We start from the raw sequence: 14,118 nt of genomic DNA, 5'->3' as shown, positions 1-14,118 counted from the left end.
ATCTTTTCTTACCTCCACTGTCATAAATGTTCACGGGGACAGCTGCATGGCCACACGTGCAGCACGTTTCTGGGTGAGCTTGTAGTATGATTGACTTTTCCCAAACAGATTATTTTTCTTCCTCCTGTGTATTTTCCCTCCCCAGCTCCCTGTGCTTTGCAAAATTTGAATTTTGTTTAGAATTTAGGATTTTGTGAAACATTCTAATTTGTGTCAAATACTTAGTTTCTACAGAGGCCACTTGTCTCTGTGGGCGGTTCACGTTTTATAGTCGGTTTGACATAAATAGCCTGTTCTTAAAAGGGATGTATTCTACTCAGCACCCCTTGAACATTTTAATACGTGCCTAAACAACATAATTGAATTAATTTTAAACAGAGTTTTCTACCAAGATTGTGATAAAGGGAAGCAATTAGTTCAGACAGAGGCTAGGCACTAAGGCGCAGACAGATGGGCGGCTGGGAGGATCCAGGAGACGTCCCTGAATCTTAGTGAATTTTAAATTAGCTACAAACTCTGCCATGGGGAGTCAGCAAACATGTTTTCTCGGTGCAAATTGACAGTTTAAACTGGGAAATAAATGCTGAACTGAATGTAGAAAAGGTGGGAGGGGCCTGGCTCACCTGGTGGAACTGTAAGGCGTCAGGACTCAGGCAGGAAACTGGGGGGGTTTGCAAAGTGGGTGGCAGGGACAGCTGGGCAGGGAAGGCTCTGGACAGAGGTCACAGGGCAGAGCCCAGAGAGAGAGAGAGCAGTCAGGGTCTGAGCTGAGCTGGGCAGGATTCCTGCCTCTCCTTAGAGAGCTCTGCAGGCCCAGCAGGTGGAGGGCCTGAGGCCAATAAGTAGGTGGTCTAAACTGATGGTAGTCAACGGAAAGTGGCCATAGCATGGTGAGCCTTCAGAGCTGGTCCCTGGTCTCTCTCCCTGTATTTATATGCAGAAGCATTGGCTCTCAGGTCCGTGTTGGAATATTCTGCCCTGGCTGTCTCGGGCTTGAAAGCAGGGTATGCCTGCAGGGCACGCCCGGTGGCCCAGACACAGGTGGGCCAGCCGGTTGGCTGCTGGGGTGGTTCAGATGTGACTACTTTGAGCCTGCTGGGGCGGTCAGGGCTAATGGCAAAGGCAGCCATGTGGTTGCTCACAGCAACCGGGCCCTCTCAGTTGTCATCACCTGTCAGCTGCCTCTCTCTGCATATATCCTGCTGGTAACACAGGCAGCCCAGCAGAATTGGAGTGGTTCCCCAACAAGTAGCTGAGAGGTTTAATTGATGTTAAGAGGCAGCCTATAAAATGGCCAAAGGGCGGCAACCCCTAAGGCCTAGGGTGGGAATGGAGATTCCATGTAAAGCTGAGGGGCTGCAGCAGTCACCTTGAGGTACTTCCGCCCCAGCTGCAGGTCCAGCCTTGCCACCCCGGCCCCAGCCCCTTTCTGAGAGGAGGCTGTGAGACAGAGGCTACTGCTGCCCGAGGCCACAGGAAGGGAACAATGATTCACGATGCCGAGGGGTCCCAAGGCCTCTGAGTGCCCGTTCAGTCACCTCACCTGTGGAAGGATAGAGGTGCTCTGGCCATTCTCCAGGTCATTTCTGCCTCCACTCATGTTTGTGAAATGTCTCAGGCAAAGGAGGAATGGGTGAGTTGAAGGAGACAGGACAGAGGGAGGCTTGAAGGGGGAGTGTGGCAGAGACAGCTGAAGCTCCAACGCCTTCAGAGCCCCTTCCCTACTGTGGTGCTGTGGCAAGACTTCTCTGAAGAAAGTGGGTGCACCTGGGTGGTGCCCCCAGGTGGTGTATTTCTCCCCAGAGCTAGCCCCAGCCTTCAGGCAATGAGCCAGCAGCAAGGCTCTGTCAAGGTGGAGGTCAGCTCAAGTTTGCAGCCCTTGCTCTGACCCAGATTTGCCCCCCTTGGACAGGCATCTGGCCCAGAACCCTTTCATCTGTGACTGTAACCTCAAGTGGCTGGCGGACTTCCTGCGCACCAACCCCATCGAGACCAGTGGGGCCCGCTGTGCCAGCCCCCGGCGCCTCGCCAACAAGCGCATCGGGCAGATCAAGAGCAAGAAGTTCCGGTGCTCAGGTAGCTGTTGGCCGGCCCCTGTCTGTCTGCAGCCTGATCAGGGATGCTGCGTTGTTTCCTGGATGGCTCCAGCAAGGGTGCCCAAGGCCACGCTGGATCCATGCTAGAGGGTGTCAGCCCCAAATTCTAGGCTTGGATATGAGTGGTGTTCAGTCCCACCCCTCGTGTTACTGAGGCCCGGGGAGGGGGAGCTTGCTGAAGGTCTTAAAGGAGGACCACGATAAGGACCCAGGCCCTCTACCCCCAGGCCAGTTCTCTTTCATACCACCACTTTCAGCCTTTGAAGACACTTGGGAGGCCTGGGACCCCTCTTCAGTGAGACAGGTGCCTCCTCCTGGCTCTGGGGGCAGCAGAAACAACATCTGGCAGGGGCAGCGAGGGGCAGCTTCTGAACCTGGATCCCGGTCAGGGCCTGACATCTCCCTGCCTCATCCCAATATTGTGCTATTGCACATGAGAATTCGATGACTCTGGAGCTACCTGAGACATTTAATTGGTGCAGTGCTGCCCCCACTGTTGGCCTGGGCAAGGAACATCTGTGCTCTGTGAAGGTCTTCTGCACTGGGGCTGGGCGGATGGGCTCTGGAGCCTTGATTTGGAACCTCACCCTCGTTCCTGGGGTGCCTTAAGTTGGGCCATGGGGCTGGGGCCTAGGCTCTTCCTGCAAGTCTTACACAATCTCCCCAGCATCATGGCATTTCTGCTTTCCTCCCCAGCCAAAGAACAGTACTTCATTCCAGGTAGGAGAGTGGGGGAATCAAGGCCAACCTGCGTGGGACAGTGACAGTGGGTGGCAGGGACTGGGGTGGCAGGCTGAGGGGGCCTACGGGACCCTAGGGGGCAAGGCTGCCCAGAGTCTGCCCCGGGGCCCTCATTCCCTGGCCCCTGGCCTCTCACCGCAGGCACGGAGGATTACCAGCTGAACAGTGAATGCAACAGTGACGTGGTCTGTCCCCACAAGTGTCGCTGTGAGGCCAGCGTGGTGGAGTGCTCCGGCCTGAAGCTCACCAAGATCCCTGAGCGCATCCCCCAGTCCACGGCTGAGCTGTGAGGCCCCCAGACCCTTCACACCCTCACCCGCCCCCTGCTCCCGCTAAGCAACCTGGGCCTGCTCCTGGTTTTTCTCTGCCCTGGCTCTATTTTGGGGACCACTGGAGACGCCAGCATGGCAGCTGCTGGCTTTGCAGGAGAGAGGCCCTGCAGCGCCGGGGCCCCCTACTTCTGACTCACAGCCATACGTGCCCTTGAAGCAATCTCTGGCCCCCAGGGCACGTCGCTGGCCTGAACCAGGGGTGGCTTTTCTCAGTCATGCTTTTGCCGTCTGAGCTAATGATTTCATTAGCTCCAGTTGTGTCCTAAACTATCCTTTAACTATTTTTTTCTCTCTCTAAAACCATTAATTTATGCACATATATATCCATGTGCGTGAATACCTGGCATATCTATCACTCACATATGTAAATTTTCATGGCATTTTTCACGTTAAAAAATATCCCCATTCATAACTCCCCCTCCTCCCAACTTCGGCACTTGGCCCAGCATTCCTTTAAAATAGGATCAATTCGCCTTGACAGATAAATTCTTCTGGGAGTCCCCTTTGTTCGAATCCCAAATTATCTCAGTTTGGAAGGTACTTCAATGTCTGTCTCCTATGGATGTGCAAGTTCCCTTCATTGCCTCTTACAGACGATTAAACAACAATGAGATTTCCATCCTGGAGGCCACCGGGGTGTTTAAGAAACTCCCCCATCTGAAGAAAATGTGAGTTACCCAATGGTGGAAAGGTTGTGGTCAGAATGTGGGCCTGGGATGGAGAAGGGAGATACAGGGTGTGGGGGTGCTCCCACGGGGTGGGGGGCTGGACAGGGCTCTTGTGCACGGGGATTAGGTGCAAGAAGTGGGGCCCTGAGCTTCGTCACCCTTCCACACTTCCTCTCTCAGCAACCTGAGCAACAACAAGGTGTCAGAAATCGAAGACGGGGCCTTCGAGGGCGCGACCTCTGTGAGCGAGCTGCACCTGACCGCCAACCAGCTGGAGTCCATCCGGAGTAGCATGTTCCGGGGCCTGGACGGCTTGAGGACCCTGTGAGTGTGCGGGCTGGGGAGAGGGGGAACAGCTGGACTGCGGCAGGCAAAAGCCAGGCAGGCAAAAGCCAGAGTGTGGTGTCTGCATTAAAAGGAGAGGAAGAGAGGGTAGGAGGCCCCCTCTCCCGGCCCCAGCTTGCAAGAGGAGGGGACAGCCGAGGACCCTGGCTGCAATGGGCCAAGTAATGAGATGTCGGTAACTGTGGTGAGGCTTGCTTTCTTGTCTCCTGAGGTTTGGGGTTGATGCCTGGTAAGGGGATAAAGGGAGGCGGGTCCTTCTGGAGGTCCCCTCTCATTGTCCTGTGGTCAGGTCTCAAGAACATAGCACATGTGTTCAGTTTAGGAGTGGCTGGCAGTACTGCAGGCAGGAAAGGCTGGATGGCCCCATGGTGGGGACATTGCAGAGGTGACTCAAGTGGGTGAAAATGAGGGAGCAGTGGTGGCCCACAAGTTTTGGGATTCTGGGATCCCATGACCCAGAGCTCAGCCAGAGCTAACCAGATATCAGGACCCAGTAGGACCTGGGGTCCTCACCGCTCGCACATGCTCAGCGAGCCACTCTGTGCCCAGGCAGCACTGGCTCTTTAGATGGCCATGTAGACTTTTAGCATGTCTGATAGACTGTGTTGTCCAGGCTTCCTGCAGTGAAAGAAATGCCCATGTCTGCGCTGTCCAGCGTGATAGCCACATGTGGCTACAGAGCACTTGACGTTTGGCCAGTGCTATAGAGGCACTCAATTTTGAATTCCATTTCTTCGTAATTAATTTAAATCTAAATAGCTACATGTGGCCAGTGGTGACAGCTCTGGGAGCCACCTGCCTGGATTTAAAGCCCAGCGATAGGGCCATGGATAGGCTTCTGAGCACGTATCGTGGTATTTGTGTAAGGCAAGTGAATGTATGAATTCTCTGTGGATTTTAGTTTGTTTTACAAAAAGGAGATTGTATTATTTGCTGTGTTTTGCAGCTTGCTTTTTCCCTTTTGAATTGCCTATTCTGTGTCAGGCTTGGTTTTGTTTTTGGTTGGGGAAAGGAATTGAGCCAGGTTTTTAAGGTGAACAGAGAGTTTTGCAGATATGAATGAAGAAGAAGGTCCTACTAGAAAGAAATCATAGCTGGGGGAAGGTGTGGTGATGCAGGCTCCAGCCGCACACCTGGAGGATAAAGGAGTCTGGGGAGGTGGGAAGGTGCTGGTCTGGGGCCGGGTTGGAGGGGCTCCCAAAAGTCATAGAAAAGAGTTTAAACGTGATTCTGTGGGCAGTTTGGAAGCCACTGTGGGCTTTAGGCTGGAGAAGGACATGACCGTAGGAAAGCCTCTCGGGTGTTGACCCGGAGTGTGGCCGGGAGGCACTGGGCATCCAGGGAGTGAAGGCAGTGGCCGGCGGGCCGTGTGGGCAGGAGGCAGAGGAGGGCATCTAGAGGCAGGGAGGGTATATGCCGTGGAGCCCGGCGCCAGGGATGCTGGCTGTGCTTCTGCTCCCCGTGGCTCAGCGCCTCTGGGGAAGAATCTGTGAACTGGCCGGTGGCGGCAAAGCACAGCGCAGGCATTTGGCCGAAGGGTACGGCTTTCTCGTCCTCCCCACCCCCTCCCAGCATGCTGAGGAGCAACCGCGTCAGCTGCATCCACAACGACAGCTTCGCGGGCCTGCGCAACGTCCGCCTCCTCTCGCTTTACGACAACCAGATCGCCACCATCTCCCCCGGAGCCTTCGACACCCTGCAGGCCCTCTCCACGCTGTAAGTCCGGCCGGCCGTCAGACAGGCGGGGCTGGGGCTCTGGCGCCAGCCATCTGCACCCAGGAACCTCACCCACCTGCGATCTCAAGGGCGTGGCCTTCTCAGTGGGGGCTTTAAAGGACAAACTCGAGGGATGGTTGGGTTTGTTGATACGTGGGTCCTGCCACGTTGGGACAGAGGGTCCTGCCACATTGGGACAGTGCCTCCTGGTTGGTTGTCTGGGAGAGTGTTGGCGGTCGTGCGGACAGTCCGTGGATGGCAAGAGAGTGCTTTGCTGCGAGACTAGCAGAGTGTCTTCACGGTCACACACCCACGTCTTCCAGGAACCTTCTGGCCAACCCTTTCAACTGCAACTGCCAGCTGGCCTGGCTGGGCGACTGGCTGCGGAAGAGGAAGATCGTGACGGGGAACCCGCGATGCCAGAACCCAGACTTCCTGCGGCAGATTCCCCTGCAGGACGTGGCCTTCCCTGACTTCAGGTGTGAGGAAGGTAACTCGTGCCCGCCCCTCCCCTCCCCCAAACCCCGGGCGGGAGGGGAGAGGGTGAGCTGGGCCAGGCCATGGGCATGCAGAGTAGGCGGGCAATCCCCTGTGACATGCCCCTGAGGGGAAGGAGGCGCTGTTGATGGGGAGGGGGTGAGGAGCAAGGAGGCCCACTTGGTGGTGTCTTTGTGTGATTATAAGTGCAATTATGGCTTATTGTTTTAAAAAGTGGGAAAATATAGATAAAAGGACATAAACATTACCTATTAGCCTGTCACTCAGAGAAAAATCACAATTAACATTTTAGTGTATTTTCTTTATGTAAGTTTGTTTAATTCAGAGACCTGCCTCCTGGCTGTTCCTCAGTGCTGCAGACTGATGGGTTCACCCTGTCCAGAATATGCAGTGGGTACAGACCCCACATTGCCTCTGACCAGTCTTCTGTCCTGAGCAAGTTATTTAAGCTCTCTAGCTCTCAGTAAAACAGAAATCCATTTGCTTAACTGACCTATTTTGAGGAGTACTATGTGCCAGGGCCCGCTCTAGGTATACTAAGCTCCTTCAGTTGAACAAAGAAGAGACACAGGTCTCTGTCCTCATGCTGCTTGCATTCTAGGGGTGAGAGTGGCGCCCTTACTGCACCGTTAAGGAGACTGTGTTTGATACAGTGTCCAACACATAGTAGGTGCTCAAGAAATGGTGTGGCTGCCATCCTCCTCCTCTGCTGTGCCTGGGTCCACTTTGGATCTGCGGCAGAAGAGATTGACCCAAGACCTACATTAACCTCAGAACAGGTCCAAGGGGCTTTGTCCCTGGTGGGGAAGGGTGTAGCCAAGAGAAGACTTACTAGTGCATGAGGGAGTGTCAGAGAGGGGTGTCTGTTTCTAGACACCCTGCAGCAGGGCCCTGGCTGCAGGAAACCCTAAGAAGGCCTGTGTTTTCCTCCCCAGGCCAGGAGGAGGGGGGCTGCCTGCCCCGCCCACAGTGCCCCCAGGAATGCGCCTGCCTGGACACTGTGGTCCGATGCAGCAACAAGCACCTCCAGGCCCTGCCCAAGGGCGTCCCCAAGAATGTCACAGAACTGTGAGTAGCCAAAGCTTGGTGTCAGGAGGAGAAGGTGACCAAAAACATATTAGCTGACTAGCAGCTTGGAGTTAGGGCTTTGAAGGAGACACTGGTGCCAAGGAGGCTTTGAACTTCTCTTTGATTCACCTGATGGCGCGACTCACCCATGGCAAGTGCTTCAGCCCTCTAAACTAAGCTCCGCCTTTAAAATAAGAAATAACATTATTTATTCCACTTCACATCATCTCATGAGCATTCTGCTCTGCAATGAAAACTCTCACGAAAGTTATTTTTATTGGCCACATAATATTCCACCACATGAATCTACTATGATCTACGTAACAAATCCTTTTGTTGGATAGTCTAGTTGTTCCCAATTTTTTACTATCATAAAGAACACTGAGGTGCATGTCCCTTCAGTGAGACTGCTGGTCAAAGAGCAGTGCATTGTTAGCACCCTGCCGCCTTTAGCCTGGTGGCCTCCCAGAAGAGTTGTGTCCTTTGTACTCCTATTAGCCTTGTGTGGAAATGGCCTGCCTGCCCTCCTATTAACACTGGGTGTCATGGTCTATAATCTTTGTTCATTTGGGTTTGGTACCTGAACTCATGTGGAGGTGTGGACTTACATGTGTATGACAGACAGAGGGATGGAGAGCTGGGCTTCTTTGACAGACACCTCCAAATGAAAGAGTTTGGTCAGTCCCCGACTCTTCCTGTCCCTTGGATTGGTCTCCTGCTCTCCATAGCCAAGCTTTTCTTTGTCCCGTGGGGAGTGCATGAGGTTTTCATTTTATTTCTTTCATTACCAATGAGGTTGGCTATTTCTTCACAAGCCTATCAACCACTGCAGTCCTTGTCTTATGACTCGCCTACCGTGTCACCTGCTCATTTTTTTGGTCACAATGTTAGAGTCCCTGTTTTCTCCTTGGTGCCTCATAGCAACCCTCAGAATAATGGGACAGGCGAGACAGACTGTCTTCTTTGACTGAGGAGGCTGAAAGTTACCTGACTTCTCTAAGCCTCAGTTTCCTCAGCTGTAAAATGGGGCTACCTGCGTGTATCGAAGGGCTACTGAGAGGATCAAATGAGATGGGTGGGAAGTCACCTTGTACGGTGATGGGTCAGGTTGAGTACAGCCCTGATGCAGCCGCTCTCTGGATCTTTGGGGTGTGAAGGAGCGATCTCGAGGGCTCTAGTTGGTGGAGGTCCTGGGCAGGGAGCCCAGCTGAGACTTTGGTTCCCAGTGTTTGGATTACTGCTTAGCACGGATGGCTGGTGGGGGCGCGGGATGGGGGAAAGGGGAGGGCACGCTCACACCTTGAATACCAAGCTCTATCCTGTAGACATGGGGAGCCTGGGGAAGTTTTAGGAGAAATTTTGTTGGGCTTGGCTTTAAGGACAATGTCTTGGGTGGCAGTGTGTATAGTGGGTCCCAGAAGGAAGAACAGAGGAGGCTGCACAGGAACCCAGCCATGGGTGATGGTTTTCAGTCGGGGGTGATGTGAGAATGGGAGTGATGATGAGACATCAGTGGGTGGGCGAAGCCAGTAGTCACAGGACTGGCTGCAGGGGGAGCTGGAGAATCACCATCAGGGCCCGGAGCTTGGGTGGTTAGGACATGGAATGTGATGCTGATGGAGTCAGGGGGAGCCAGTTTGGCAGTGAAAACAAAGAGCTCAGGTTTGGGCATGTTTGAGTCTGGGGCTTGCATGGGATGGACCTCACGCACCTTGCCGTCAGGCAGAGAGGAGGCCTGGTAGCTGGTGAGGGGCCTGGCAGGTGGTCCTGAGAGGTATTGACATGCAAATTAGATCCATTTGGCCAGGAAAATTGCAGAGCAGAGAGGAAAGGGGAGGGGACTCAGGATTCAGACCTGGGTAGAAGGTCTGACAGGGAGAAGGCTGAGGGGGCAAGGCAGGGCAGCAGGAAGGGAGCCAAGGGAGGCTTCATATCTCAGTGGCTTTTACCAAGTTTTTTGGGTGGCACCTATCCAAATAGCCTAAGGGATTAATGCATTTTGTCCTCTGATTAGCAGTTCTGGGCTGTTGTATGGTCTGCAGGTAGGAGGGAAATGAGTGAGAAGTCCCTGGCTGCAGAGGGAGGTTCTCACAGCGCGAGCACTGCCAGAGGCAGTGATGGTGCATTAACTACTGTGTTCTCACCTGTAGCTACCTGGACGGGAACCAATTCACCCTGGTTCCGGGACAGCTGTCCACCTTCAAGTACCTGCAGCTCGTGTGAGTATCCAGGCGGCTCGAGGATCCCAGACTAGCCTCAGAGGACAGGAGGGCCATTGGCATCTGACTGTTGTGCCTCAAGCTTTCCAGAAATTCTCCACTTAAGGCTGATCCTGGTGTTGTTTTTTTGTTTGTTTGTTTTTTGTTTTTTAATTTCACCCTTTCCCTCTGAGAACATTTGTGCATAGAGTTGTCTTGCCACCTAGTGGCCATGCTTAGGAATTGCATTGTTTCAGGCTCCCTTGGGCTGGCCCCTGCTTCTGCCCACCCCATGTCCCCAAGCCTCCCTCTAGGTTGACAGTTGTTAATGCGGTCAGCCTTGCAAAAGTTGGATGGCAAATTAGTCCAACTTTTGCCCCCAAACCAAATAGGAAATGAAGAAGTTTCTCTTTAGGCTAACATCTGCTTTTCTGTTAGTTCCGCCTTTGATCCTTTCCATGTCATGAGCATGTACAAAATACGCCTCAGAATAAGTTCGACTCCTCTTATCCCTCCAGCCTAATGAACACCTCACTTCAGTTGTCTTTATCTGCTCATTGGCCAGATTCAACCAAAAAGAGATCCAGAGAATATTCCATCTTAGTGTGGCTTGGAGCAGCACTGCTCTAAGTGTGGTCTGTGGACCAGCCGCAGCCTGAGGACTGTTTGTGATGGGTCTACAGTTAGATAAGAAACTTATGCCAGAATGCAAATCAACATGACAACTTCCTTCATTGAGAAAGCGTTGCTATGAAAAAAAAAATGGTTAGCTACAGTAAGTCGTGTGTGTTTAGTGTCATAGGTGATTGCATTTTGGCACAAGTCCCTTGTGGTGGCAAGTTCAGTTCAGGGACTGGCTACTTTGAGCAGCACTGGCTTACAGAATTTTGAAGCTCCAGTTTATCTGTCTTTGCTAATAATCTAGTAAATGTGTTTTGACTGTTCCAGTGTGTGTGTGTGTGTGGAGTGATTTGGTGGCTGGTGACAGCGTGCCAGAGACAGAGACAACCTTTCTTTGGTCTGATGTGAGGCAGTGCCACTAGCGGCTCAGATGCACTTGAGAGGGAAAGGGGGACCAGAGGGCTAATGCCGGGCCACTTCGTACTATGAAACCTTCGGCTGGGGGATTTTGTCTTTTTCAGGGACCTAAGTAACAACAAGATCAGCTCCTTAAGCAATTCCTCCTTCACCAACATGAGCCAGCTGACCACTCTGTGAGTCCCAGTGGGGGGAAGTAAGGGAGGGCACGTGCTGTGGCCGATGAGACTTTCCCCAAGCCCTGGTCCCTGACAAGTATCACATGCAGACTTCCTCACCTGACAGGAAATTCACCAGGGCCTGCCAGCTGAAAAGACTTTTAAAAAACATTTTTTTTAAATTGTGAAATATAGCATAATATATGGAAAAGTGCAAAAAATATTAATGTACAGTTTAACAAATAATCATAAAGGTAGCACACATGCGTAGATACCTAAGGCAAAGAATTGGAACACAGATAGTGCCCCCAAAGTCCCCCGTCTCTTCTTGATCCTTATTCCTTCCTCTCCCATCAGAGGCAGCCCCTACCCTCGCTTTTATGATCACTTCTTCGGCCTTTATAGTGTTGCCGTCTACAAATACATTTTTACACAATGAAGTTTAATTTTTCCTATTTTTTCTTTTTAACCTTATATAAATTGCATCATACAGAATATATTCTTTTATATCTGGCTCCTTTTATTTACCATGATGTTTGTGAGATGCACTCATGTTGTGTAAAGCTGTGTTCTGTTCATTCACTGCTGTATAATATTCCTTGTAGGAATGTGCCATGCTTACCTGATCCATTCTACTGTTGATGGATTTGGGTTTTTTTTTTTCCAGTTTGGACTATTGTAAACAATGACCCTCTGAACACCTTTGTTCCCATATTCTAAGATATTTTAATGATTGCTTTAATTATACTCCAAGAAAGCATTAACGAGCATTCCTTGTATTTCCTGGAGCTTAAGAGTGTATATCTCACTTGCCTTCCCAACACCTCTTTTTACGGATAATGTGCCAAGAACTTCAGAATTTTTCCTTAGGTTCTACTGCAGTCAGAAAATGGGGTCCTGAACCAGTCAGCCCCCAGGAGAAGAATGTGGGCCTGACGCCTTGAAGTGCAGGTTGCACCCACCTGCACTTATCTGCCCCAGAGTCTACTGGTCAGTGGGTTCCTGCTTCAGAGTCTTCATGAGCCTGTGTGAAGCTGCCACAGTCTAGGCAGTAGTTCTCAACCAGGGGCGATTCTGCCCTCCAGGGCACACTTGGCGATCTCTGAAACATTTTTAGTTGTCCTAGCTAGAGGAGGGCAGAGGGAACTACCAATTTCTGGTACACAGAGGCCAGGGAAACTGTTAAACATCCAGTGCACAGGACAGACCCCCAACAAAGAACTGTCAACAGCGCAGAGGCTGAGAAATCCTGGTCTAAGCGAGCCTGGCAGCTGCAGGGGAAACAGCCCCTTTCCGTGACAGAAGCATCTCCTTTCTCTTGTTATCATTTTTAAAATAGCTTTAGTGTGGTACAATTAACGTACAATAAACTGCACATACTTAACATCTACAATTTTGATATGTTTTGACTTATGTTCACACCATGGAGCCATCACCATAATCAAGATAGTGACCACTTCCATCATCCCCAGAAGTTTCCTTGCGCCCCTTGATAATCCCCGCCCCAGCCCCGCAACCCCAGGCAGCCACCAGTCTGCCCCCGTCCCTCCTTCCTTCCCGCAGGATCCTCAGCTACAACGCCCTGCAGTGCATCCCTCCTCTGGCCTTCCAGGGGCTGCGCTCCCTGCGGCTGCTGTAAGTCTCCACTCTTCTTTCCTGCAGGGTAATCTGCCCCTCTGAGGGCCCTGACACCCACCTGCTGGGCTGCAGTGTCCCCACGTCTGGGACCCCGGCAGAGCCAACTGTGTTCAAAGGGGGGGGAGGCCAGTCCACTCTCATTCAAGCCCCTAACTGAGGCTGAGGAGCGAATGGGAAACTAGCTGATAAGTGGGGCTTGCCGTCTGCCCCGAGTTGTGTTTGCAGTGTGTGTGGTGGGGAGGGGGCATCCAAGGTAAGGTAGCCCCTCATTTGCATGTGAATCTCCAGTTCAGATGGCGACTGTTGCAAGAGACTAAAAATCCTTTTCTAAAAATTCCCACTGCAAGGTTTTTGCCCTGTGATCAAAGCCCTCTGTCACGCCTGTTATGATGGCCCCTCGTGTATCCATGCATGAATTCTCTGACAGCAATCTCCAGCCTGCCCCCCCCCCCCCCGCAAGGTGACATTTTTTATCCCCAAACTATGGCTTGTGCATTAATTTCCTTACCAAGGAGAAGCCTACATCTCAGGCTCCTGGCTTCACATGTTTCATATTTGTCACGTAAGCAGAGATAGCGCTTGAGTTCATTACAATAGCAAAAAACAGCCCTCCAGGAGGGCTGAGGGGCAGTGTGGGCTGCTTGGATCATTAAGGGCTCCCTCTCCTCTGCCTGTGGCCAGTGGGGCAGGGTCTGTCTCTGAGCCGGGGGCCACCCCACCCACAACACTGATGGAGGCATCTGAAGGGTAAGCGCAACGCCCGTCTTCACAGAGGGCCATGCGTGTGCCTCCCGCAGTTCTTACTTCTCTGCACGAGGCACCAACAGCCTCTTCTCTCCTCAGGTCCCTGCATGGCAATGACATCGCCACCCTTCCGGAGGGCATCTTCGCAGACGTGACCTCCTTGTCTCACCTGTAAGTAACTCTGCCCCATTCTTTGAATTTAAACAGAATTTGGATTCCAAGAAAGAGGATCCCACCTCCTGAGACTGTCAGAGTTTGCTGCTTTGACCCTAAAACTAATTTAGTTTGTGAACTTCAAGTGCTCCTCCCCAGACTTGTACACATCCAAGGTTTCCTCAGTCGCAACAATGGAATTTAAAACAATTCTTCACAGGCAGTAGTAAAAGTAATAATGGCCATTTATTGGTTGCTAAGCACTTTGTCTTCATGAGCTAATTTAATTCTCACAGTAATCCTACAATATAGCTTCTGTCGTTCCCATTTTACACGTGAGGAAACAGGCCCAGAAAATGTGAGAAACTCACCCAAAGTTGCATAGCTGGTAAGGGCTGAGTCTGCCGTCTTGAAAGCACATGCTCTTAAGGACATCAGCATTGTGCCTCTGACTTCACATGGTGAAGAGTAAGCTCCAGAAATTTACTGCCCCCAAGAAGTGTATAATTGAATGTAGAATCACATCCAAAACCATTTAGCTGGCAGTGCCATGAGAATCTTTAAAAAGCAGCGCACACGATTCTTCAGAAAACTAAACCTAGAATTACCATATGATCCAACGATTCCATTCCTAAGTATATACCCAAAAGACTTGAAAGCAGGGACTCAAACAGATATTTGTACACCCATGTTCATAGCAGCATTATTCACACAATTGCCAAAAA

General features: G+C 51.6%; 1 protein-coding gene across 1 annotated transcript in view; it reads left to right on the top strand.

Annotated features, from left to right (window-relative positions):
- The window catches only part of SLIT1 (slit guidance ligand 1), a 160,782-nt gene that overhangs the window by 121,482 nt on the left and 25,182 nt on the right, over nt 1–14,118 (top strand). The window contains exons 14-25 of the mRNA XM_023519842.1: nt 1,913–2,076; nt 2,793–2,816; nt 2,979–3,123; nt 3,763–3,837; nt 4,018–4,161; nt 5,755–5,898; nt 6,222–6,388; nt 7,332–7,464; nt 9,615–9,683; nt 10,805–10,876; nt 12,422–12,493; nt 13,340–13,411. Of these exons, the coding sequence (XP_023375610.1) occupies nt 1,913–2,076; nt 2,793–2,816; nt 2,979–3,123; nt 3,763–3,837; nt 4,018–4,161; nt 5,755–5,898; nt 6,222–6,388; nt 7,332–7,464; nt 9,615–9,683; nt 10,805–10,876; nt 12,422–12,493; nt 13,340–13,411 (1,281 nt within the window). The remainder of the gene's footprint in view (nt 1–1,912; nt 2,077–2,792; nt 2,817–2,978; nt 3,124–3,762; nt 3,838–4,017; nt 4,162–5,754; nt 5,899–6,221; nt 6,389–7,331; nt 7,465–9,614; nt 9,684–10,804; nt 10,877–12,421; nt 12,494–13,339; nt 13,412–14,118) is intronic.

The sequence above is a fragment of the Pteropus vampyrus genome, unplaced genomic scaffold (genome assembly GCF_000151845.1).
Source record: "Pteropus vampyrus isolate Shadow unplaced genomic scaffold, Pvam_2.0 Scaffold238, whole genome shotgun sequence".
NCBI classification, from domain to species: Eukaryota; Metazoa; Chordata; class Mammalia; order Chiroptera; family Pteropodidae; genus Pteropus; species Pteropus vampyrus.
This window is presented reverse-complemented; position numbering and strand designations above follow the sequence as displayed.